The 27238-nt window shown below is 43.4% G+C and overlaps 1 protein-coding gene across 2 annotated transcripts in view; it reads left to right on the top strand.

The window, feature by feature from the left end:
- The window catches only part of IL6ST (interleukin 6 cytokine family signal transducer), a 71148-nt gene that overhangs the window by 10604 nt on the left and 33306 nt on the right, over nucleotides 1-27238 (top strand). Inside the window, exons 2-9 of one of the 2 annotated variants that reach the window (XM_053295940.1) lie at nucleotides 4977-5057; nucleotides 7113-7424; nucleotides 9389-9521; nucleotides 11319-11381; nucleotides 13381-13538; nucleotides 14834-14985; nucleotides 16573-16732; nucleotides 26033-26115. In XM_053295940.1, coding sequence (XP_053151915.1) covers nucleotides 4991-5057; nucleotides 7113-7424; nucleotides 9389-9521; nucleotides 11319-11381; nucleotides 13381-13538; nucleotides 14834-14985; nucleotides 16573-16732; nucleotides 26033-26115 — 1128 coding nt within the window. In that variant the 5' untranslated portion in view covers nucleotides 4977-4990. The remainder of the gene's footprint in view (nucleotides 1-4976; nucleotides 5058-7112; nucleotides 7425-9388; nucleotides 9522-11318; nucleotides 11382-13380; nucleotides 13539-14833; nucleotides 14986-16572; nucleotides 16733-26032; nucleotides 26116-27238) is intronic. The other variant, XM_053295941.1, reaches the window with a different exon arrangement.

Raw genomic sequence — 27238 nt, 5'->3', positions numbered from 1 at the left:
CCACCGTCAAACATGGAGGTGGACACATTATCCTTTGGGGGTGTTTTTCTGCTAAGGGGACAGGACACCTTCACCGCATCGAAGGGACGATGGACGGGACCATGTACCGTCAGATCTTGGGTGAGCACCTCCTTCCCTCAGCCAGGGGATTGAGAATGGGTCGTGGATGGGTATTCCAGCATGACAGTGACCCAAAACACACAGCCAAGGCAACAAAGGAGTGGCTCAAGAAGAAGCACATGAAGGTCCTGGAGTGGCCCAGCCAGTCTCCAGACCTTAATCCCATAGAAAATCTGTGGAGGGAGCTGAAGGTTTGGGTTGCCAAACATCAGCCTCGAAACCTTTCTGACTTGGAGAGGATCTGCAACGAGGAGTGGGACAACATCCCTCCTGGGTTGTGTGCAAACCTGGTGGCCAACTACAAGAAAAGTCTGACCTCTGTGATTGCCAACAAGGGTTTTGCCACAAAGTACTAAGACATCTTTTGTGAAGGGATCGAATACTTATTTCCCTCACTACAATGCAAATCCATCGCTGACTTTTGAGCACTGGGCTTTTGAGGGTTTCCCTCACTGTATTAGATTTTCAATGACAAACCATGAATTCACTCTCATTGCTAACCTTAAAGACACATAAACTTCAAAAATCACTTTAAAATCAGCCCTTTGCCCAATTCCTTTCAAATAATTCTGATAGCTTCCTTGCCCCCCTTGGGCACTACCACCCACCACACTCTGCTCTAGGGGTGTGCACGGAACCGCGGAGCTGCGGTCCGGCACTTGGGTGGGGGGTTCCAATAGGGAATAGGGGGGGTGTTACTCACCCCCTCAAGAATGGCACCGTATATTATAGAGTAAGCGGGCGGCATACCTTCCTGCCGCCCGCTTCATTCCCCCTCCTCTCGGCGCGGCTGCAGTCAGTCATTGCAAATAATCTTCTTCCTCCGTTTTGAACATGCAATCGGGCGGCAGGGTATCACCCAGTCCCTGCCGCCCGGCTCTTCAATTCTCCCGGCTCGGCTGGCGGCCGCCCCCCGCAGCCCGAAGACCCCTGCCGCCCCTTCCCTTCCCATACTCAACGGGTCGGCAGGAGAACTCCCCTGCCGACCCGTCCCCTTCGCCTGCTGAGCTGCAAATGGCTTCTAGGAAGCCTTTTGCGCGCCTGCGCAAAAGGCTTCCTAGAAGCCATTTGCAGCTCAGCGGGCGAAGCGAGCAGACGGCAGGGAGTTCTCCTGCCGCCCGCTCTCCACTTTAGAGCGGAGAGTGGAGAGCGGGCGGCAGGAGAACTCCCTGCTGTCTGCTCGCTTCGCCCGCTGAGCTGCAAATGGCTTCTAGGAAGCCTTTTGCGCAGGCGCGCAAAAGGCTTCCTAGAAGCCATTTGCAGCTCAGCGGGCGAAGGGGACGGGTCGGCAGGGGAGTTCTCCTGCCGACCCGTTGAGTATGGGAAGGGAAGGGGCGGCAGGGGTCTTCGGGCTGCGGGGGGCGGCCGCCAGCCGAGCCGGGAGAATTGAAGAGCCGGGCGGCAGGGACTGGGTGATACCCTGCCGCCCCGATTGCATGTTCAAAACGGAGGAAGAAGATTATTTGCAATGACTGACTGCAGCCGCGCCGAGAGGAGGGGGAATGAAGCGGGCGGCAGGAAGGTATGCCGCCCGCTTACTCTATAATATACGGTGCCATTCTTGAGGGGGTGAGTAACACCCCCCCCGTACTCCTTTAGAACCCCCCACCCGAACCAAAACCACCCGTGTCCGGACCGGTCTGGAGGCCTTTAGAATGGCCTCCGAACCAGTCCGTGCACATCCCTACTCTGCTCTAGGCCACCCCTTTGCCCCCGACGTGAAGCTATACATTTGCTGACACCTCCATGCTTCTTTATGGAGAAAAACAAAGTCGCGTAAACTTCAAAAATAACTTAAAAATCAGCCTTTTGCCAAATTCCTTTCAAATAATTCTTATAATCCTTGACCACCTTGGGAACTACCACCCACCACACTCTGCTCTATGACACCCCTTTCCCCCTGACATGAAGCTATAAATTTGATGCAATCCTCATTATTCGCTATGAGGAATTCAAAAATAACTTTAAAATTCACCAATAATCGGAGGAGTGTCCGATTGCCTTGGGGTTTTTTGGGTGGTAGGCACCCCTGAGTACCTACCACACACCCCACCTTTGTGCCCCTAGGTGCTCCACAATAGGGGATAATGGGCTGGTTCGAGTCCCATTATACCCTATGAGAAAAAATAAGAATAAATTTCAAAAATTCATAAAAAATCATACGAATGTCCGATTGCTTTGGGGTTTGGGTGGTAGGTACCCATGGGTGTCAGCTACCATCCCACCCACTTTTGGAGGTTTGAACTGGTTCAAACCAGTTTGAATCAAACCACCCACTCGAACCTGATGGCTGGTCTGGTTCGAATTCGAACCTTTGAACCACCCTGGTTCGAATTCAAACCGGTTCGAATTCAAACCAGTTCACACATCCCTAAGGATAATAGCAAAAGGATGCTTCCATTTACTTTCAGCTTAGTGCAATACCTACATTTATCTCTTGCCTTCACAATATTTTTTTTAATTTTATTTTTTACGCTTATATCCCGCTCTTCCTCCGAGGAGCTCAGAGCAGCGTACATGGTTATTTTTATCCTCACAACAACCCTGTGAGGTAGGTTATGCTGAGAGATACATGACTGGCCCAGAGTCACCCAGTGAGTTTCATGCAGGGTGGATTTGATTTAAATCAAACTGATTTAAATCATGATTTAAATCACTAGCAGGGTGGATAAAAATCAAAAAAATCTGATTTAAATCAAAAAAATCCGATTTAAATCAAAAAAAATTTTTTGATTTAAATTGGATTTTTTTTTTTTTATCCACCCTGCTAGTGATTTAAATTGGGATTTAAATCGGGATTTAAATCAGTTAGATTTAAATCAAATCCACCCTGGTTTCATGGTATAAAACCTTACTCAATTCTCTGCATTTTCCTGATCTCTGCTTTGGAAGGAACCTCTGAGTTTCAAGTAATGGTGATGGGACTGAATAAACTTGCAGATTTGTATTTCTAAAATAGCCAGTGCTTTTATCCAAAGCAGGGTGGGTGTGGGTGTTGAAACCGCCTCGTATCTTTCAGAGGCTGATCCAAGTCGGCATAAAGCCCTCTAAACTCCATTTTTGGACTTGGTTTTTCATTTTGGATTTTGGTTTCTCATAGGAACATAGGAAACTGTGGAGCAGGGGAGAAAGCGTGGCAGACTGCAGTTCATTGAGAGGAGAGGAGAGGAGAGCCGGTCTTGTGGTAGCAAGCATGAATTGTCTCCTTAGCTAAGCAGGGTATGCCCTGGTTGCATTTGAATGGGAGACTAGAAGTGAGCACTGCAAGATATTCCCCTCAGGGGATGGAGCCGCTCTGGGAAGAGCAGAAGGTTCCAAGTTCCCTCCCTGGCTTCTCCAAGATAGGGCTGAGAGAGATTCCTGCCTGCAACCTTGGAGAAGCAGCTGCCAGTCTGTGAAGACAATACTGAGCTAGATAGACCAATGGTCTGACTCAGTATATGGGAGTTTCCTATGTGGCGTTGATGATGGAAACTGCAGCATCTAGGAAATCAGTGGTGTGGGGAACATCAGTGATTCAGAGAGAGCCACTGCACTGATAGACTACTAGCCCTGGAAAGAGTGAGGGGTGGTGAGGAGAAGTGTTTTAAACTGACAGTGATTTGGAGTGGGGATGGAGACGAGCAGTAGAGGCTAGATTCAGAGCAGTTCTTGGAGAATGGGGTAAGAATGAAATGGGTAAACCGGAAGCTCTAGGACTGCATGAGACACAGCACATAACTACTTGTCCCCATCCACTAGCCAATGGGCTAACAGCTACGACCTGTGTACCACTCTGACAACGAGAGTAGCAGTGAGAGTTGATACCTTGGCTCCATCCATTGTCCAATAAACTGACCTGCAGGTAATCTCTCTGTGCCCACCACCACCACCCTCACATCATCAGCTGGTTTTCTAGTCTACTGCAGAAGTAGACTTTTTAATGAAACAAATAAGGGAAGCGTGTGTGTGTGTATTATATTTGACTGCTCTGAACATTTAGAATACAGAATTAGCCTCATTTTGGCCTACTTTCCAAAGCGAAGGGAGGCTTATGAGATCAGTGTGATTGTATGTATCTGTCCCTCTAATAACTTCTGCATTTACAGTCCAATACAAGCCAGTACTAGTGGGAGTGGATCCAAGTGGGAGTGGGTTCTGAGTGTGTGTGGGGGGGGTACTTTTCTGCTAATCTGCCATCTTATTTAAATGTGGCAGCCACACAAAGTATAAACACCCCTGTGTAACACATGTGCTGATGGCAGGATACAAACCAAATTCACAGCACATGAGAGGTGGTCCTAGAAAAGAGCCGCCCTGTCAAAATAAGTAGAAAATAGGCTCCATTAGTTCTGCTTAGAATTAGTTGTTTGTTTCTTTGAAAGGATGCATTTTTCCCATGTGTACCCATCATGGCAGAGTGTCTGCTATTATTTCGATGTCTTTCTTTTTCCCCTATGGAGGAGAGGATTACCCTATAGTTAACTTGATTTTTCTTTTGTCAGTTTTTAGCATAACGTGTGCCAGACTTGTCTGGAGGCTGCACTAACGGAACACTCTGTGGAACAACCCCAGGCGGCTCACTACACAGTCTCCACTGCAGCTCTGGCCAGCCCTTGTATGTGTTCCCTTGCTATCTCCCCCTATTGACCAGCTGTTGTTTTAGCAACCATTACTTCTACTGATGCCCATGACTTCAAATCATGCATATGTTTTGCCCAACTATTGCCTTTTTCTTTCTTTACACAGAACTGCCTTGTTTATAAACTTGTCAGAATGGAGGGGAAACACAATCTACCTACTGGGAGTTTTTTAAATAAAAATAATGTGACTGATTCAGCACAATAAAAAGTAACTGCACGGTTTTGTTTTTACAGAGATTTCATTCAAAATGTTTTCAAAACGGAGTCGGTCAGTACAAGCTGTGTGTACACTCCTGAGCATTTACTTCTCTGGAGGTAAGCTTGAAGGAATAATCATGTTACGTTTTGACAGTACTATACAACTTGGTGTGTTTATGTTCACTGTGTATGTATTATAGAAAATGATTCTTAGGCTATTTGCTAAGCCCACTTAACTGGAAGTTAGCCCTATTAAATATAGAGAGGCTTACCTCTGAGTAAGCATGCTTAGGATTGGGTTGTCTTTCTGTAGAGCTGCCCTATACTAAGAGACCACCTAAGAAATCCTGTCATGCACAGGATTGGGCTTACTAGTTCTACTGTTCTCATTTGAGCTGGTCTGGTTCTGGATCAGAAACTTTTTGAACAATTTCCAGTTTTATCCTGTTTGTTGTGATAAAACCAACACTACAATAAAACAGTGATACAAGCCAATAGCACATTAATTAGTAATATATAAAATGAAGGACATTAAACTGAATTAAATCAGCCACATAGTTGCATTTCATGTAATTTCAGGCTTTACAACTAACCATGTTGTCTCCTTGTGCTGGAACTCATCAGTAGTAAGGTTAGGCACTGAGCATGCTCAAGACAGGCCGGAATTCAATATACTAGTTCCTTTCGCCAGAGAGCGCCAATCCCCAGTTCCGGTCCTGTCTGCTCGAGGCTTGCAGGCCTGCAAAATTGCTCTCTAAGCTACAGTTTTTTTCTGGCTGGTTCCTGAGCATTTTTTCTTCCATTCTCTACCCCTTCTCCGTCTTAGATTGTGCAAGGGTGGGAAGGGAGCTGCCATTAGGCATTATTTATTATTTCTCTAATATTCAACCAAATTTCCTTTTTTACTTTTTCAACTCAGCTGATTGGCGCTCTGTAGCTTTACTTTTTAGCATTTTTTATCAGTTTGTTCTCGGGCAGCCGTCAAGACGCATTTGTTCACCCAGGCTTTTAATTAGATATTGTTTTAATTGTGTTTTTAGTAGTGTAAACATTTTAAATTTTAATTGTAATGTTTAAATCATTTTATCTGTTTTTATTGTTTTGTTGTAAACTGCCCAGAGACTTGCGTTTGGGGAGGTATATAAATGTTTTAGATAGATAGATGAGGACACATCAGCTTTAAGCCGGCGATCCTCAGATGGGGGAACAAATAGCATGGCTATTTGGTAAGAACAGGGAGGCAGAAAGACTCTGAGTAGCCCCTGGTAGCCCTTCAGATACCCCCTGTTGAGAACTCCTGCTCTAGCTGTTTGCCATTTGAATCACTTCAAAATCTTTTTATTCCTCTGAGAGGTGACTTTCAAAGTGTAATAATTAAGCCTAACAGGATTACTCATCTGTCCAAATTTAAGAGAGCCAGCTTAGCATAGTGGTTAGAGTGTTGGACTAGGACTGGGAAGACCTGAGTTCGATTCCCCATTCAACCATGAAACTCACTGGGTGACTGGGCCAGTCATGTGTGTATCAGCCTAACCTACCTCACTGGGTTGTTGTGAGGATAAAAATAACCATGCATTCTGAGCTCCTCGGAGGAAGAGCCAGATATAAATGCAATAAATAAAATAAATAAATAATAAACATATTTGCTTTCCACAATAAACTGGTTGACTTCCTTAGAATAGGTTGAATAATGTTTAGTCTTTAAGCAACAGTTGCAATGTAATTGTACATTTAAAAGAACAAAATATACATGATCCATCTTGAAATTCACAATAGTCAGTTGCTGCTCTTCTTTTGATTATGCTGTTCTTTGTTTTGAGATTGAAATGTAACATGCTTTCACAGTTGCCCCGTCACCTGTCTAATTCTTGGTCTGATTCTGCTGCTAATGGTAAAACTACCTTAGAAATCCTCAGGTGTACATGTTTCATTTTTCCAAGAGTGTGAGAGGGGAGATCATTACTAGAAGGAACCAGAAATGCAAATAAACATTAGGATAATAGTTGTATTTGGTAGACATAGTATTGTTGAATACACTTTTTCCCCTCTCTAATCTAGTGTTTTTTTCCTAAGTAGCTATTGCTATTTTCTGATGTTATGTTGTAGTTCATTTACAGCAATAGTAGGTATACATTTACTGGATGGAAACACAACACTAATGATCTCTATCAGTTTCAGATGGACTTGTGAAGCCATGTGGCTCTATCATTCCAGAGTCCCCAGTAATTCCTATCGGCTCCAATTTTACCGCATTCTGTATTCTCAATCCGCTTTGTAAGGAGTATGGTGATATTGATGCAGATCGAGTTATTTGGAAAATGAAAACAGTGACTGTTCCAAAAGAACAATATAAAGTAATAAACCAAACTGTTTCCAGTGTAACGTTTAATGACACCTCTACATTGGTTCCTCCTCTGACCTGCAACATCTTAGTAGCAGGAAACATTGTGCAGAACATCTATGGAATACATATTCAGTTTGGCTGTAAGTAGTTTCCTTTTTAAAAAAACCTGTTCTCTACATGAGGGTACTGATAAAACTCTGTATGAAATGTGCAATCTCTTGTTAGGTAGTGATGGCTTGCACTTCTTGTCTGCCTTCTACATAATGCCCAACATGTAAGGCTTGTCGTTTGTGCATCAGCTGAAACACTTGCATCGGAAAAGAAAACAGCTCAGCGTTGCAGATGAATATTTTGGCAGAAAAACTGGAGACAGCACAAGCAGAAACCTAAGCAGCATCTCACATGGCTTAATGGTGCTAAAGCAGCGGGGAATTTTTTTTGCAAAGTTTAATAATAAATATATTTCATGAGAACATGCACTTGGCTTTCTATAATACCAATGTGCGGCCATCTCTTGGTCCCACTGGTTTACTGAAGTACTTTGGAATAGAGGAAAGAGTCATAAAATATTTAAGGCCAAACTTCCATGTAGTTCTGTGATGGCTTTCCTCTAGTATTATGATTTAAATGCAGAGTAAGAATATATGGCTTCAAGCTGAACAGGGCACCAGGATGGGAGGGGAAGAGAATGTTTAACCCTTTGCTTGCTAACTGTTCGTAAAATCAACCCCTCATCCAAGTTACCTGCAACTACTTTACATTTAAAAGAAAAAACCTGTAGGTAGAAACTATTGTGTATATCCATAATTGAGTTTTTAGAGAATTTTATGCTTTTGCCTATGTATTTTTTAATTTTTAACTAAGTTTTAGCTTTTATATCATTTCAGCAACTAGTGATTTTAGTCTGTCATTTAGGTGCAGTTTAGCCCCTGCTCTCTGAACAAAGAGGCACATGGTGGTTCTCTTATATTTAGCAGAGGGAGAGCAACTGTCCCAAAGCAAACCCAGCACAGCATCCCTCCAGTGGCTGTTGCTGGTATCTATATTATGTTTCTTTTAAATTGTGAGCCCTTTTGGGACAAAGGACCATCTTATTTCTTTTTCTATATAAACCACTTTGAGGGTTGTTGTTTTTTTTTGTTGAAAAATGGTATATAAATATTCATAGTAGTAGGAGCAATGGGAAAGCTCTTTCCTGCTAGATAAAAATATGGTAGGTGTCTCAGTTTTTAACTTTTTATTTATAACTTTAAAAATTTGTAACTTTAAAATTTGTTTTTAGCCTGGTTTTTTTAACTTCTTTAAAATTAATTTTTGTATTGTTCTATTAATGTTGTAAGCCACTCCGAGCAGGAGTGTACTGGGGGCAGGGTATACATATTTTAGATAAATAAATAAAAATTCATAGTCTTTCCAGTAGTTTATTAAGCCACTCAGTTTAATTTTATTCATTACAATACATTGCAGTGTGATCTCTTAAACAACAAAGAACCAGATTAGCATGCTTGGATAATTCATATTTCAAAATGAGTGTGGATCTCTCAAAAAAGAAAGAAAGCCTTGCTTTTCATAATGAACAAACACTGCTTTGGTAGTAGCTGACTAATCAGGCACCCAACTTTTAAAACATGGTTATTTCTCACGTAGGTACTTTCAGATTAATGGGTGACATGGAAGAGGCTGTCCTCATTTTCTTCCCCCCACACACAGAAGAGAAAACTTCTTCTGAGATGATGCTTGCTGTGCCTTATGTGTGGATCACCTAATTATAAAGAGAGAAAACTTTTCTTCTTAGAATTTTTATTAATATACAGATTTCAATTAAGTAAGATTTATAAAGCAAGGGACAGCCCTAGTATTCTATTACTGTCTTCAGTAATTTCAATTGGGCTGTATTATATCGTGTTAAATCTATTTCTGTTGGGTTTGGGAAAATGGGCAGCAATAGGGATTGTCATCTTCAGCCCAAGTACTCAGAATTTTGATCAGCTGTAAATTGCATGTTTAAGTGACTGGGACCAGAGCGAGTTCACCCCTGTTGCCCATTAGCTCAACAGTGCATGTACTACTGTAGTAATTCTTGATGTCTGTGTTTTTCATGCAGGGCCTCCAGATAAGCCTGAAAACTTGAGTTGCATTACATACCAAAAACAGCGGAATCTGTTTTCTCTAACGTGTACCTGGGAACCTGGAAGGATTACATTCCGAAATACCACTTATTATTTAAAGTCTCAGTGGTAAACTTTATATTTGATGTTTTTAAAACCTCGAACTAATCTCTTAACTTTAAAAAAGTGATTTTAAAAGTTTTGTATTGTGTGTTTTTAATGTGCTTTTATTGGAGTATTTATTTATTTGCTTGCTTGCTTGCTTGCTTGCTTGCTGTTGTGAGCTGCCTGGAGAACAATTTGTTATGGGGTGACAAACAAATACAATTATTGTGTGTGTGTTTTTAAAAAAAATCAAATATGTTCAGTATGTTTTTTGTGCTGGAGATCTAGCTAATTTAGAGGCATGCTAAACCTGTTTTGGTTCTTGTTAATAAATATCATGTTCTGATGGAATCATTTAGTAGGTTGGACTAAACTTGATAGTTGTGGGGTTTTTTAAAGCAAGTATGACTGTATTTCACTTTGAGCAACTTAAATAGATCTAATGAAAGAAGGCACCCCTCCTGACAAAGATTATGATAGAATGAAGAGGTTGAGTGCAAATGTTTTGCAATATGCTCTAGTATTATAGCTTATACCATGTTTTATTACCATGTAATAAAAAGGGGTTTAAAACTTCTGATTTAAACCACCAATGTTTTAGGAGCATATACCTAATGGGGCAACCACCTTAAGTGGCACAGCGGGGAAATGCTTGACTAACAAGCAGAAGGTTGCTGGTTCGAATCCCTGCTGGTATTATATCAGGCAGCAGCAATATAGGAAGATGCTGGAAGGCATCATCTCATACTGCATGGGAGGAGGCTTTGGTAAACCCCTTCTGTATTCTACCAAAGAAAACCTCGGGGCTCTTGTGAGTGCCAGGAGTCAAAATTGACTTGACGGCACACTTTACTTTACCTAATGGTGCAGTGGGGAAATGACTTGATTAGCAAGCCAGAGATTGCCTGTTCAAGTCTAAAGTTAATAAATTGGTAGTAGTCATAAATGACATTGATTTTTAAGGGATCATACAGGAGAACCTCGATATTTGTGGGGTTTCCGTTCCAGACTGCAGCCACAGATATAGAAACTGCGAATATTGAGTCACTGGGGGCTATGGGTTTTGTAGGGGTTAGGTTCCCAGTTGGCCAAAAATCTGCCAATTTTTGCGGGGGAAACTTCTTACTGTGCTCTGCTGTGCCCCCAAATCAGCCAAAAATTGGTGTGTTAACCCCCCCTCTTTTTTTTTTTTTTAACAAAGGTGGGAGCCTTTTTGTGGCTCTATCGAAGAAAATGGCCGGAAATGACCTCCACGGTCATTTTCAGCCACCTCCAACCTGCAGACATGCAAGGATGACATGATTTTTTCCCCCTGCGCATGCCGAGGTCCGCTCTCTTTCCCCCCCAACTGTGGATAACGAGGTCCATCTGTATTAGGATTTTTATATGATTATGATTTTAGGAAATTGTAAATGATATATTGGGCCATGTGCTCCACAAGAGCACAGATACTTAAAGTAGCATGCTTGCACTTTGGGGGTGCTACTTTCATGATTTCCAATGTAAGTAGGGCCCCCAGAGTGCAAGCATGCTACTTTAAGTATTTGCACTCTTGTGCAAGGCCACTGGCGCTTCCTTAGGAGCCTGAAGCAGCACAGACAGGTCAGAACTGCCCACGTTATGTTGCAGAACATGTGGACCATTTGTTTTAAAGTACTTTTTAAATAAGCATTTTGTTTTCAGGTTTGTGGGGGTGTTGTTGTTTTTTAAGTGGAGAGGTCATCTGTCCAGAAAAAAAAAGAGAAACATTGCTCTACACCAGGGGTTGGCAACCTTTCAGAAGTAATGTGCTTAATCTTCATTTGTGCTCTCTAATTTAAGGTTTCACATGCCAGTGGACACAAATTGTGATGGACAGCCCACAGACAATCAAACGCAGTATCGGTATGCTAGCAATGCTGAATGAGGGAAATGGGGCAGGGTGGGGTATGGAAGAGAGATTCTGCTCAACATTATTTTATTTATTTATTACATTTATAGACCGCCCCATCCAAAGGCTCTGGGCGGTGCATAATGGTATATATTAGCAGCCTTACAAGTTACTTAGGTATTCATTTTCTCCTCCATTCACCAGCCAAGGGGAGAGTGGTGGCAGTGTCCCATGGTCATCCCCTGGAAAAGAACAACAAAGACATAGTTGTGCTAATTGAAGAATGGCAGCAGAAGAACACTGGACCGTGACAGGCAATCTGATTTGCTTTTGCTTCCTCATGAAGGAGATAGGAAGACGCAGATGCTTCCTTCAGGCAGATTGACACATTCTACCCTCCCAGCTGCTCTAAATTTGTGGCATGGGTTTAGTAACCATCCAGCTTTCACAGCTTCTCCCTCCCATGAAATCCATTGGGGGTTTCCCAGCTTCTGGCTAACTGGAGGCCAAGGACAATTGGCAGCAGCCATCACAGCATATTAATTGCTGCGATGTAAACCCTTTGCTTTGCTTGCTCACTTCCTTCAGCAGCATCTCCCTCCACACAGAATAATGGGTGCAACTCCCCAGGCCAACTCCACAAGTTGAGGAGTGAGAGCAGAAAAAACTTGTCATGGTAATGCCGCTGCCAACTCACCCCTATACTAGAAAGGAGGAGGAGGAACTCTTAAGGTTATTTCATGTTCAGCCAGACTGGCTTTGCCGGCTTCGTGTTTTTAAGGGGAGATGTAGAAGATTGCTGGAAAGGTTTACTCTAGCATGGCTTCCTGCCACTATATGCAGAGGCAGATCAATCAAGTGCTAGCAAGGAGTGAGATGGAATAGGTCTTCCCATGTCAGGCCACAGAACCAATCTCCACACCAGCCAGTGCCCCAGCAGCACGCTGTGAGTGCCATTCAGAGTCATTTTGAGTGCTACTTCTGGCATGTTTGACATAGGTTGCCAACCCCTGCTCAAGACTAGGGATGTTCAGAAACGCAATTCAGTGTCCGAATCGCCGGCATAACCGCTTTAAAAATGTGGGCTTCCACAGCCCCTTTAACAAGGAGGAGAACAGGTCCATATCTGCTGCTCCTCCTCACTCACCACCACTTCCATAAGCCCGGGCTCCTCCTGGATATCTTTCACTCGCCGGCAGTGCACCTCCCAGCTGCCCCTGCACACGACTCCGGCACACACATGGCCTCCATGCCTCAGATGCAGGAGCAGCTGAGAAATGCCCCGCCGGTGCACAAAGATATCCAGGAGGATCACCAGGATTACAGAAGTGGCGGCGAGTGGGAGGAGGAACAGATATGGACCTGCTCTCCTTGTTAAAGGGGCTGTGGAAGCCCTCATTTATAAGGGGATTGTGCTGGCGATTCGGATGCCAAATTGCCTTTCAGCACATCTCTACTAAAAATGCTGAACAATTCAGTGGTCCCTTCTCCTCCTCCTAGTCTGAAAGAGCTCACAACCAGGATCCAGAAGGAGAGGAGAAATAGGGGCCCTGCAGCTGAGAAATAGCTGCATCCTAGGAGAACATCACTTTGATTCTTCTAATATTCCACATCAACAGCAACAGAAAATCATTTAAATAGATGACTATTATACGGAGGAGGGGTGAGAAGTTGAATTTAAATCCCTGCCCAAACTGAAAACATTGTATGCTTTTTAAAAGTGGCTTCTATATCCTTTTGCTAATGCATAAGACACATGTTTAACCTACTTATGATTTCTTAGGGAATATTCTTAAGTATGATATTTAAAGCTGAAAATATTTTCATTGAATTAAACTTTTAATTATAAAAGTTTTTTTTAAACTCTACATCAGTCTCATTGAACTCAGTGGGACTTGCTTCTCATTAAACATATCTAGAGTCATAATGTGCATGTAAAATGTCACTTATAAAACACCAAAATCGAGATCTGCATGTTACTGAATTAAATCTTGCTTCATCTTTCAACTTTAGGGCAAGTGATGTATGCACTGATTGCATATCCATCACGAACTACTCGTGTAGCTTGCCTCATCCTGTATTCTTTGTTGACCTGGAACTATGGGTGGAAGCCAAGAATGACCTTGGGATGGCTAAATCTGAACCCATTGTGGTTGATCCTGTAAACTTTGGTAACTATAGCCTTTCAGTTAAGTAATGCTAGAAAAATCAATATGAATTGGTATGTGCAAGCTCTTTTCAGAAAAGCCATTAGTTCTCTAGATATGGAAGAAGTAATAGTATGAACTGTTACCAGATGTATGACCCCCACAGGGAAGGTCATGAGGAGACAGCAGTTGTCTATTGTCAGCCTTGGGCTCCTCTTCACTTAGAATAAGTAGACCCACTTGAGGAGAATTGTGGGAATGATTACCAAGCCCTATAGCCCTGACACCAGTATCTTAAAATAGTGTTGCAGACTGCCAAAATATCAAAAAAATGATCATCAGAGTGCAGTTGCCTTGTTGGTGGTGATTTTCCATCTAGATGCCAAGAAGTGTCTCCATAGCTTCTGTGCTGTGTTGCAGTTGAAGACCAGAATGACGGAGTCTAGAAAATTAATGGTATCTAGATGTGCCTGGAACTGAAGAATGTTTGCTCAGTCAGCAGACATCTCCAAAAATGGATGCTAGGGAGAGGGCAATAGCAGACTAAGGAAACTGTGTCAGATCAGAGGGCAGGGATGGGGTCTCATTTGCAACTATACATTTAAACCCATGGCGCAGTGGGGAAATGCTTGACTAACAAGCAGAAGGTTGCTGGTTCGAATCCCCGCTGGTACTATATCGGGCAGCAGCAATAAAGGAAGATGCTGAAAGGCATCATCTCATACTCTGTGGGAGGAGGCAATGGTAAACTCCTCCTGTATTCTACCAAAGAAAACCACAGGGCTCTGTAGGCGCCAGGAGTCGAAATCGACTTGACAGAACACTTTATTTATCTATCTATGTAGCACATTTATACCTCCTCATATACAAATCTCTGGGCAGTTTACGATTTCAAACTGCAAACCACAATTAAAACAAAAGTTTAAAATCTAAATAAAAATAACTTAAAACCTAAACACCTGATTTTAAAAATATGTTTTCAGATTACTGTTTAAAATGTACAGAGATGGGAAGGCTCTAATTTTGTTTGGAAGTACATCCCCAAAGTCCAGGGGCAACCTTAGAAAAGGCCTGGTTTGGGGTCGCCACTAAACGAGTTTGTGGGAACCTCAATTGGATTTCCCTTGATCATCTTAATAGGCATCTTTATCTAGCATTGTGGATGCCTTATATAATCCTTTTAAAATACCTAACATGTTTCAGTTGGATTTCTCCCATCAGAATGTGTATGGATCTAACTTCACAAGTGGCTACTTCTTCTGCCTTTATATCATATCACTGCTAGACAATTGAGCACTTATCTTCTGTTTTTTCTCTAGTAAAACCTCTGCCTCCACACAACCTGACCACCAGATCTCATATACCTGCCACTGTTGTAAATCTGTCATGGGAAAACCAGTTTAGAGAACCACCACTGTTGCTGAAATTTAACATTCAATACAAGATCACTGGCAGTACGTACTGGAATGAGGTAATTCTACAACAGTTGTCACTAGTTTTCTGTGACACTTTCTTCTTAGGCTAGTTACACTGCTGTTGTATCTCATTGGAAGGGAAGTTGTAATAGTAAGCTGGCTTCAATCCCTAGATGTTAGGCTTGTGCAAAATCGGATTGGGAATAATGGATCTGGTCCAATATCCCTGGTATAGGATTCTATCTGAGCTATTTTGGAAGGGTGGTATAGAAATCAAATAAATATCTGATATAATTCCAATTGGAACTATCCAGTCCAGAATCAGGAATACTGGTAAAAATATCTACAAAACCAGAGACTTGGAGACAATGAGGTGAGTCTCACGATTAGTGAGACTCGCCGTTATGGGGTTTGCAGGGAGAGTGGGTTGAGCCCGCTCTTCCCGCAGAAGGCAGTCGGATCGTCCGCCCACGCGACTGCCGGCTCCATCACGGAGCCGGCAGGGGCTGCGGGAACCAGCAGCCGCGTGGCCCCCAGAAGTTCCAGGCTGCCCTTCGCGGGGCATGCTGGAGAGACCCCTGGCCGGGGGTCTCCTCGTGTGTTGTCACGGCGTGGAGCCACACCGCAGCAATACACAATCAAAAACCCCGGGTTAGCGGAGTGCTCACTTCGCTAACCTGGGCTAAGAGGAGGGGTAATTAAGTGGGTGACCCGCTTTGGGGAAACCGGGCTTGCCTGGTGGTTCCCACGATCCATGGAAAGTGGGCTAAGCTCCCTTAAGCTCCATGGTATTCTCCACGGATCGTGAGACTACCCTCACTGTGTCTCCAAGCCTACTCCTGACCTGTTTTTTAACTGCTGCACTTGTGAAATTGTGGGGTGGGGACATGGTAACCCCCCCAGCAAGCATCCACTGGGCTAGTGGGAAGAGGGTTGTGGGGGGGGGGGGTTACCTTGAATGCCTCCCAATTTAACAGGTGCAGCACTTAAAGACCAGGTCAGGAGCAGGCTTGGAGACACTGTTTCCAAGTCTCCAAGTTTTGAAAATGTTTTTAGCAGTTACTAAAAATGAAAAACCAGGTTGAGATACTTTGTCTCCAAGCTAGCTCCCGATCCAGTTTTTAAGTGCTGTGCCCACAAAATTGGGGTGTGAGGGGATCAAATCTAGCTCCAAGCAAGCACCCATTGGCCCAGTGGGTGCTTGCTAGGGTGTTAACTTGATTCCCCCACACCCCAATTTTGTGGGTGTAGTGCTTGAAAACTAGGTCTGGAGCTGACGAGGAGGCACTGGGCCAGTGGCACTTGCTAGGAGATTAATTTGGTCTCTGCACACCCCAATTAATTAATTAATTAATTTTTCACAGGTGCAGCACTTAAGAACTGGATTGGGAGCCAGCTTGGAGAAAAGGTGTCTCCAAGCCTGCTCCCAACCTGTTTAAATATCGGATTTCTGGTCGGAAAATGCGACTCGGACTCTGATATTTTGCAGGGGTCTAAAGACTCAAATCTTTCTTTCTTTTTTAAAGAATGGGATCCAATCTGACATTTTCATTCATTTGCAGGCCTGTTAGATATACCTCTCCATCTCCATTCTTTGTCCATTTGCCAGTTACACTTCTTGAAGACCCATTTTATTTTGGCAGATTCCTCTTGAAGACACAGAATCAGATAGAACTGCTTTCAATATCCAAGGACTCCAGCCATATACCAAATATACGTTTCGGATACGTTGTGCTGTTTATGGCAGGCCGGGGTATTGGAGCGACTGGAGTAAAGAAGTAGTTGGCAGCACAGCTGAAGACGGTAAGTAATGCTTGAAACTGTATGTCCAATTTGCCCTGGGTGTAAATATGTTAAGCAGGGATCTGCTGATTTGAATGGAGCTTGACACAGCCCTTCCTTTTAGCTGCGAACAACATGAAATTTGGTCTACTGGATAAGTATTCCAAGAAACTTGTAGAAAAATATTCAGGATAAGAATTTAGTAGGTTAATTCTGATATAAATGGAGGCAGTCAAGGCTTGCACTAAAACATCTGAGGAATAGTACTGATCATTTACCTTGACTTCTGCATTGTGCTGCAGTGGTGCTAGCCCTGATACTGCCGTCAGTAGTATGTTGTCTGTGAAAACATAAAAGAAAAGAATGTGTATCTTTATTTTAGTATCCATGACAATACAACAAATCACCCCGTCTTTTCTTACTTTTTTTCAGCTAGGCCTAGAAATGATTACCTTTTAACCTACAATCTTTGCTCCTGAAACACAATAAGGCGCGTCTCACGATCAGTGAGACCCGCTTTTGTCGGTTTTGTGGGGAGAGCAGGCTAAGCTCACTCTCCCCGCAGATGAGCAGGGTGGGAGCCCTGGGCGGCCAGATCAACCGCCCACACGACTGCCGGCTCCGTGACAGAGCCGGCAGGGGCTGTGGAGTTCGGGGGCCACACGGCCCCCGGAAGCTCCAGTATGCCCTGCGTGAGCGTGCAGAGCATACTGGGGAGACCCCCAAGCCGGGAGGCTGCTTTTCAGCCTCCTGCCGGGGGTCTACTCGTGAGTAGCCACGGCACGGAGCTGCACCGCGATCCCAAAAATCTCACTCACGATTCCAAAAATTGGATTGGACTCACAATCCCAAAAATCTGGTTTGCGGAGTGCTTACTCCGCAAACCTGGTTTAAGGGGCGGGCTACTTGAGCGGGTTACCCGCTCAAAACCCACCAGGCTCGCAGCCAAGCCCAGTGGTTCACACGATTGTAGGAAATGTTTTCCAAGCATGTTTACTTTATTAGATGTGTTAGGATTAAGTAAGCTAACTAGTAGGGCGGTGCAAGTTCTCTGATGTCCAGTAAATTTCAGAGTATTTTAGAGCTCCAAATAACGGGAGTAGCGCCCCCCCCCATCATAGATGGGTTTTTTGTTTTTTTTTAAGGCATCTTATGGCATTTATCTGCCCACTTGCCTGCCTATGCATTTATTTTTTAAAGCATTTATTTATTTAGTCTAAGTCCTCTATTGGCAAGCCAACTTCAAAAAATCAAATTAAAAACAGCATTAGATGGGGATGAGGGGGTTTAGTGTTGGCTTTTCACCAATGATGTAATAGGCACTCTCCAAGAGGAGTCCTTAACAATAGTACCATTTCAACCCAGCAATGCTTTGTACCTCTGAAGATGTTATTTTGGGTTTCAGTCAGAGAAGATACTCTAAGAGGTCATTCTCACAATCAAAAACTGTGTTCTACCCAGGTTTGGGAGTTGTGTGTGCTCCCAATTTTTGGTTGTGTGGAAGCAAGGTAAGAGAAAAACCTGGGTAAAAGTGATTGTGGGGAAGCAAGGTAGGAGGAAAACCTGGATAGCTTTTCCTCCTACCTTGTTTCCAAACAATCACTTCTACCCAGGTTTTCCTCTTACCTTGCTTCCACATAATCGAAAACTGGGAGCACACACAATTCCCAAACGCGGGTAGAACACAGCTTTTGATTGTGTGAATGACCTCATCAAGTATGAATAACTAGTTTGCCAGTACAAACTAGTTTCTACTTTGTAGTTAGAACAGGAAAAGTGAATGTGTTGCTTGGGCAGACCAAGGAAGATGATCTGCTTCCCTGCAAATTATCATTTGAACAAGCCCTTACTCTTCTGTCTCGCTTCATAAAGCAGAAGCAAATTGTTTCAGAATCTAAAAGTTTATGTACACAGTGAGCCCTTTCTCATGTGCTGTGAGAATGGGCTACCTGTTTTTGCAGGGAGGAAGCCCAAAAGCACTTACCTCCCCACAGATGATCCTCATGACATCTCTGGGCAGGCAGATCACCTGCCCAGAGCACTGGCTCCTGCCAGCATCTCCAAGGGTCGAGTTGGCAAGACACATTGCCCCACCTGCTGGAGCTCCAATAATGCACTGCATAAGTCCCGTCCCCCCGCAAGTCTCCTAGACGATCTGGGAAAAGGGGTTAAGGGAGCACTTGCTCCCTTAACCTCATGTTCAAGGGAGGCTCTGTAAGTGGGTTTGCCACCGTGGTGCAGCCAGGATTGCAAAACTGGGCTGGGCTCCCTTAGCCCAATTTTGCATGCGCGTGTAAATAGCCTCAATATCTTTGCTGCTCGTTGATTCTGATTTTAAGTAGGTTTGAACCTCATTCAGACATTCTGAGTGGGGCTGTACTCAAGTACAACCTCTGAAAATGAGGCAGAAATACTGCCTGACATGTCACTTATTCTCTCCTGCTGAGCGGGTCCCTTGCACTTACAGCCTTTCTCTGAAGAGGTAAAAACTGTAAGTGTGATGGAGGGCACTTCTGTAACTGGGAGCCTCATGCTCATTGAAGTGCTCTCTGTCATGCTTACAGTCTTCGCCACTTCAGACAAAGGCTTTAAGCATTATGGACCCACATGGCAGGAGGGAGAAAGAGAGTGACATGCCAGGCAGGACTTGCTCCTCATTTTCAGAGGCTGTACTTCACAGCCTCAACTTTAAGATGTCTAAATGAGGCTTTAATGTGCATCTGATCGTGAGGATGTGACTTCATCTGTATGGCATGGTGGATGCCTGAACTCTCTGCGCTTCATCTTCCCTAAGCCTCTAAAAGTGTCATCTCACATCTTGAGCACCTGATAATGGGCAGATCCTCTCAAGTAAGAAGTGGGGGAGGAGGCTTAAAATATTATTTGAGCATCCTTAAATCTCTCACCTCATTACTGCCATCTCAATTAAGCTCCCAAGTCAGAAGAAGCTTCTTCTCAGCTACCACCCCTATGCCAACATTTGGCAGATACTCAACTTGTACTGGATGAAATATGGAAAATGAGATCTGATATCTTAACACAAATATAAGCTATTTTACTCCTTATGAAAAATCTGATGGACGCTCTAGAACAAAAGACTACCGATATTGCACAGACAGCTGATATGGCTATGGAGCTTAGCACCACCATCCAGACAGAAATACAACTCCTGCAAAAAAAAAAGAGAAGGCGACTGTCTAATCAGAATTGAAAACCTGCTTTATTTAGTGCAGCCAGTATAATTGTTAATGATGCATCTCTTTACTAACTGCTGTCTGCTACCAATATCAGATATTGTACACAGTTTGATATCACTTAATGCACCGGTTTGACCATCTCTAACTCCGAGGGGAAGGGAAATTGGTTTCAGGCTTTCCTCCATTGTTAAGCAACTCATAAGAATGTCCACGTTCTTGCTTTGTTATTGTTTAACACTTGTTAATTGGATGTTTTATCTTTTAGACACAGTTGGGATTTATCAGTCAGTCATTATTATCTTATTCATTGACCAAAAGCATTATCACACAGAGGAATTTATAAGTCATTTAACCTAGAAGCCGTCACATGGAACAGCGCTATTTTGTGCCTTTTTCTTTACTCATTCTCTGGCTGTTACTGCAAGTGTAACTCAATTTAAAATAATGTGCAATAGACAACTGTATTCTAAGCATGGTGGATAATGTAAGAATTATTTCTTTTAACTATAATGGATTTGGATCATGTCTGAAACGTACACGGATATTTCGAATGCTCCAAAAACAGCCTGACATAAATTTACTACAAGAAATTCGTACTAGCAGATGCACCTCTAAACTCTTCAGCCTTAATTTTTACCCCCCATATATTGTCTCTGGTAACTCCCAATCCAGGACAGTGTTCCCACTAATCTTTATCATGAGGGAGAGGAAAGAGTTTTGTTCTGGGTGGCAGTATCAAGGAAGTGTGCTCTCTTACAGACAGAAGGAAAGAATTAATGCATTGCGTTTTGCACGGTGCACAGTTTTTTAAAAACCTCCTCCGGCACTACTATGGAGCAAATGTGAGACAATATCATCATCGTTATGTTTACATTTATAAAGGACCTCAATTTATTAAGCACTGTACAAAAATATATCTTAAAAGACCATCACAAAGTCACAATTTAAAACTGATCAAAACAATAAGAAAAGGGTATAGCCAGGGAAGGAGGGATGGAAGCATAGAAGAATTATTCTGAACTAGAAACTCTAAATGCTTAAGAATGTATTTATTGGATCTTTGTCCTGCATTTTTGCCATGCTGGAGTGCATGCATGGGATTCCCAGCTATAATAGCTCACAAAAGCATGTGTGCCACACTCAAAGGTGCTGTTTATTAAATACCTCAAGGAGACATCCAAATAGAAACATTTTTTTTAAGGACAGCTTTTAGCTGTTGGATCAGCAACCGAGGGATGATAGCCTGGCCCCATCTGTCCCTGATACAAAAATAATAATAAAATCTCATCTAAAATGTTTGGGGAGGGAATAATTGTTTTTTAATTAAAAAGATGCTCTCTTTTCTTCTATTAATTATTCTGATTTTTTTTTAATCCCTAATGCAAGCACTTCACAAATCATCATACCAAATGGCTGACAACAGCCTTTAATAATGTATAATGCAGACTAAAATATTCTATATTTTGTTACCTTTCCCCCATAGAGTTCAGCTGGCTGGGACAGGCTGAGCCAGATTATGCTGCATGTTTTCCTGACTAACATCCCCTCTCAAAGCAGCGTTTTGTTGCCTGCTTAATGCAGCTCTCCTAATGCAGCCTCACTGGAACTTAAAAATGACACAATGAGGACCTGGACTTAATAACGGCATAATATTCCCAGTTGAGAGCAGGCTTGGCTTGATGAGAGGTGGGGGTGGGAGGATGGTGCAGGCTGTTACGGGAGGTGGGGGGAAGAAAGGTGGAACATGGCTCAGGAGCTTTCCCCCTGCCGCTCACTCTTCAGGCAGCTATCGTCTGCCCTCGTCTCCTGAGCCCGCCACGTAGCTCAGGAGCTTCCTCTGCCCTCTCGCTCGCTCCTCTGGCAGGCAGCTATGGGCTGCCCTTGCCTTCTGACTCTGAGCCCTCCACATGGCTCGGGGCTTCATCCATTCACCCGCCCACCAGCTCACCTGCTAGCTGCTAGCCCAGAGAACCAATCAGCTGCCCTCGCTTCCTCCGTCCGTTCTCCTCTGGATTTGTCTGCAGATTTCTACGGAAGTCTCAAGAGATCTGCAGCCGGAACTGGAAGAGGAGGAGGCCCGGAGGGGGGAGGAGGGAGAAAGGAGGTAGTAGTAGCAGCAGCAGCAGCAACCTGGCCAGGGAGAGGGAGAAATGGGGTGCAACAGTGGAGGGCACAGCAGAGACTGCAGGCCCTCCAGAAACTGATGTTCGTGGGCCTTCGGGAAGGTGAGTGCATGTGTGTGCCTTAGAGGGAAGGCTGATCCGGGGCACACTATTCTTTTACTCAAAGATTTTCCCTTTAATCTCCTAAAAATACATGAAGATGATTCAGGCCACTATATCTTAATTGAAGATACTATACATATATATCATTCTGGGCTCTATTTATGCACCCAATTATAACCAACAAAATTTTCTAAGGGACCATCTTAATGAGTGACTAGAGGTGAATGTATTAGTCTTGCAGAATATACCTTCAAACTGCAAAATTCTGAAAAAGAAAACATATTAGCGAATAGAAGATCTTTGAAAACTATACATAAACAGACAAAGCAACATAAAATTTATCACGAACTTCAAAAGAATAGAGCAAAACTGGATTTGTTAGAAATGTGCTCAATTAAGACTATTATTGTTCACTAAACAAAACTGCTATGAAAAGGGAAGAAGAGCTAGTAAATTCTTAGCTAAATTAGTACCAAAAAAAATTCTAGCCCAAATAGTTAAACTGCTTTTGTCCAGGAACCAAACTAAACTGACAAGCTTTGATGACAACATGGCTGAATTTACTAAATTTTACAGAACTTTGTATTCCATAGACTCTCCATGCTCAGCCAACATCACTAAATTCTTGGATAACTACTTATCCTTCAAATTATTTTCAACCCACACTGGCATAATGGAATCTGCAGTTACAGAAAAAGAAACCGAATCTGCGATTGCTTCGATAAAACCTAACAAATACCCAGGCCTGGATGGCTATTCATTGAATTTTTATAAAAGGTTTAAAAAACTTCTTCTAGCTCCACTTACAACTTTATTCAATGAAGTACTAACTACTGGCTCTATCCCACCTTCCTGGAAAGAGGCTTTTTAAAATATAGTCCTTCCTAAACCAGATAAAGACCATATGAACACAGTCCGGCAGACCCATCTCACTGCTCAACCAAGATGTGAAACTATTTACTTCAATCTTGGCCAAGAGACTCTATGTTTATTGATCAAACAGGCTTTATACCACATAGACAACTATTAGACAACACTTGAAGATCCATACATGTCATAAACTGAGCTATTATCCATAAGATACCTTTGTTAACTCTGAATCAGGCGAGATATGCAGATAAATATTGATCTGTGTGTCAGTTTTAGTATTCATCATTGGTGGAAACTCTGTCCCTGGTATTATGAGGTGAACAAGATGTGCTGGACACAATATGGGGATAAGATAAGGACAGTGGCCAATCAGATAGCATATTTACCTGAATAGATGAGGACTCTGAATTTAACACTACCCCCTTAAAAAACAGAGGTTCAATATAAGTCATACCTGTATTTACCTGAAGGGAAAAGCACTCTTGGAGGGTTGATGACAACCCTCCAATTCCTTGACATCAAATAAGCTGGGGTGGGGGAACTTAGTCTTGGATTCAGGTAAATATGGTAAGTGAATTACAGGCTTTTATCTTGCCTTGTGATTGTTGGAACGAAACCCATGGTCACAAATGTTGTTGTCCTGAAGGTCTCGAGCTTTGGCGCTCTAGTAACGTTCTCTTGTACGGGCTTGTCCTCTACTGCTCTTCAGGCCTGTTGGGGTAGTGCATTGGCCACAGTCCCTGCTCTAGAAATCCCAGACTCCTGCAATTTTGCTTCCCGTCTTGAGTCTCACTGGTGTTGCCTCCCCTCATTTGTTTCAGAGGCTGGAAGAACACTTTCCTCAGAGTGGCTAATCCCTGGTTTATGGTGGAAAATTTACTCTCCAGTCTAGCACAGAGATGCTATCTGGCATCTTACAGAGCAGGGTGTCTCCTTCAATTCCATCTACATCAGGGATTCTCAACATTGGGTCCCCAGATGTTAATGGACTTCAGCTCCCATAATCCCTAACCAAAGGCCACTGGGGCTGGGAATAATGGGAGTTGAAGTCCAATAACATCTGGGGACCGAACGTTGAGAATCCCTGATCTACATGAATGGAACAGTAGACTAGAATCACAGATTTTCCTTGGCATCTTTCCTGGAGAGTGCTGCTGGTTTGGGGCTTTGTGTACGTTTCTGAGATGAAACAGAAGTGCAGCAACTTTTCAGGTGAGATGTCCAATACTGGTTATAAGCACACTTGGACTAAGAGAGTGGATCCTGGTGTTATGTGCCTATTTGGCTCCACTTAAATCTGTATCAGAGACAGTCATGCCCACACCTAAGATTGATAAGATGCCTGTTCATGGAGTAGAAGATTCTTTGGAGAACTCTGAACTCTTGGACTCTGGGTATAGTGTGCCTGCGATGTTGCTGTAGGTGATTGCTGCTATTTTATGCTTGGGGGCACCTGTTCATGGGGATGGGGGTGAGTGCCCCTTTCACCTAACTACTCTTTGAACTTTCTGTATCAGGGCTGCATAGTTGGCGGGCTTGCCGTCCTCCCAAAGACTCATGTGCATTTGATACCAAGACAGTAAGCCATTGGCTATGTTTCTTAACTCCTCAGGGGTCCAGGCTACCTCTAGAACAGTCATGGCTGTTCTGTGTGATTTTAGTCCCAAGATTACCCCTAAGAAGGCTGTCTTATAAGTGTATTCCAGGGGATCCTCCCCTTCCCTCTGTTCTGCCATCATAAGCTGCCAAGGAATTGCCACATCTTGAAAAGGAACCAGGGAGTCCCCAGAGAATTGGGTGTTCTGTGTGTTCTGCTCATTTGACCCTGGGGTAGTTCCAGAGTGCAAGGAACACAATATACCCCTTTTCCTGAATGGTGTATGGACTCCAGACTGAAGACCTAGGACTTTATTTGAGAATTGGGCAGGTCCTTGGGAGTTGTTTTACAAGGATCTCAAACTTGTGGTACTGAATTGGGCAGGTCTCTCTGCTCCAACAGAGAGATCTTAAATCAGTCTTTGGGTTATTGGTAGGTACTCAGCTCTTGGCTGAGGTATCTCAAATTGATCCTATGATAGGTTAGGCAAGGCTCCAACTTTATTCTTTAGCAGTAAGCTTTCAAATTGACTATGGAAACACTAACTTTGTGATTCACTGACTTTGTGACATAACAGAAAGAACATAAGAGCAGCCCTGCTGGATCAGGCCCAAGGCCTATCTAGTCCAGCATCCTGTTTCACATAGTGGCCCACCAGATGACTCTGTGGAGCCCACAGGCAAGAGGTGAGGGCATGCCCTCACTGTTGCTCCCCTGCAACGTATTGAGAGGCATCGTGCCTCTGAGGTTGGAAGTAGCCATTGATAGACCAGTCCTCCATGAATTGGTCTAAGCCCCTTTTAAAGCCTTCCAATCTAGTGGCCATCACTACAACCCATGGCAAAGAATTCCATAGATCATGCACTGTGTGAAAATGTACTTTTGTTGGTCCTAAACTTCCCAGCATTCAGTTTCATGGGATGACCCCTGGTTCTGGTGTTGTGTGTGTAAGAGAAAGATTTTCTCTCTGTCCACTCTCCACTCCATACATAATTTTATACACCTTGATCATGTCTCCCCTTAGTTGTCTCTTTTCCAAACTAAAGAGCCCCAGATGCTGTAGCCTATAACACACAGAGTACAGTATTATAAACAAGGTCTTCTGGGTCCAACTACCCCTGGGACACAACACTGGTTCATGCTGTCTGCACCCAACAGCAAATTCCTTTGCGCAGCTTTGCTCACATGTAAATTCTAGATATATCCCTCATAGTGGTGTCTTCATAAGAAGTTTGATTACAGTAATGTCAAGAAAACAAAAAACCAGCTGAGGGATGGTTTCAACAGAGTATGTGGGATGCAGGTGCATGAGCCACTTCATAATAAATAAATAAATAAATAAATAATAAGGAAACATAGGAGTTCGGAAAGCAAAAATGGATAGTGGGCTAAAATGAAACCTCTAAATCTTAGACTTTTTGCTTTTTCTCAGAACCATCTAAAGGACCAGCAATCTGGAAAAAGATCCATGCTGCTCAGTCACCAGAAGACTGGACTCTAGTGCTGTCTTGGAAGGTAAATAGTATCAAATACTTACCACATTCTGAATATCTGGCATACTGATCTAGCTGACAGCATAAAGATGGCAGCAGGTGACTTACTTGGGGATAACAGTTAAATCTGGAAGTGATCTGTTATCATGAGAAATGAGTTACTGCGCCTGTGCAGGGACCTTCCGGATGGATTAATTAGCTCCTCTCTGGCACACCTCCCTTCCATGCATGTGCTCCCTGCATTCCTTTTCTCAGCAGTCGGGTGCCATTTTGATCCAGTTTCTTTTCAACCACTGATGCATTGAGACCTATGGGTTATTGCTCCTCAGTTTGTAGAAAAGAAAATGTTACTTCAGACAGATTTTGAAGTGTTTTGGACTGTGAGTTGACTAATCTTGAGATTTGGGACATCTGAGTTTGTTGTTTACGATTCTACGGCTTTGCCATTAGGGGGAACATGGCTGAGAGAAAAAAGACTACTTTTAAACACTGCTCTCAGTGTAAAGCCAAGTTCCCCTCGACTGATGAACATGATCTACGTTTGCTGTGTCTGGGTGGACAACAGGTCCCAGCGTCTTGTAGGATTTGCAAATCCTTTTTGAAGCAAACTTTAAAGAGTCAGTCATTGTGCTTCGGGGTGGCGTTCTATGGAGATGCGCTGAGTCCACTGACACCGATTTCTGGATCGACACCAAGGTCAACATCAACAGTTTCGGTGTCAGAATCAGGGTCTGTGTGTGCATAGTCTCAAACGCCGAGGGATAATTTTGAGGAAATTGTCTTCAAGAAACCCAAGTCTGCCAATACTGGGCATAAGAAGCGTAAGCAGTATCATGCTTCATCTGACAGTGAATCACCTCCGAAAAAGCACAAGTCGAAGACTTAGCATCTGTTGAGGTTGAGGAGTCCTTCGCCATCGACAGCCCAATATCGAGTGCTTTTAACATCGGTGGACTCTTTGATACCAGCGCCCACTACAGTGAGAGACTCTTAAGTGCCCACTGAGTCTTTCGTCGCACCATCACCGTCGACGCGTCTGTTGGCATCGGCATCGACACATCTGTCAACATTGACATCAGCAGCAGTTTTCTGTCAACATCGACACTGGCATTGGCATCAACAACAATGTTGGTGGAGATACTGAC

The sequence above is a fragment of the Hemicordylus capensis genome, chromosome 2, assembly GCF_027244095.1.
Source record: "Hemicordylus capensis ecotype Gifberg chromosome 2, rHemCap1.1.pri, whole genome shotgun sequence".
NCBI lineage: Eukaryota > Metazoa > Chordata > Lepidosauria > Squamata > Cordylidae > Hemicordylus > Hemicordylus capensis.
The sequence above is the reverse complement of the archived record's forward strand: the minus strand, read 5'-3'. Positions and strand labels throughout refer to the sequence as shown.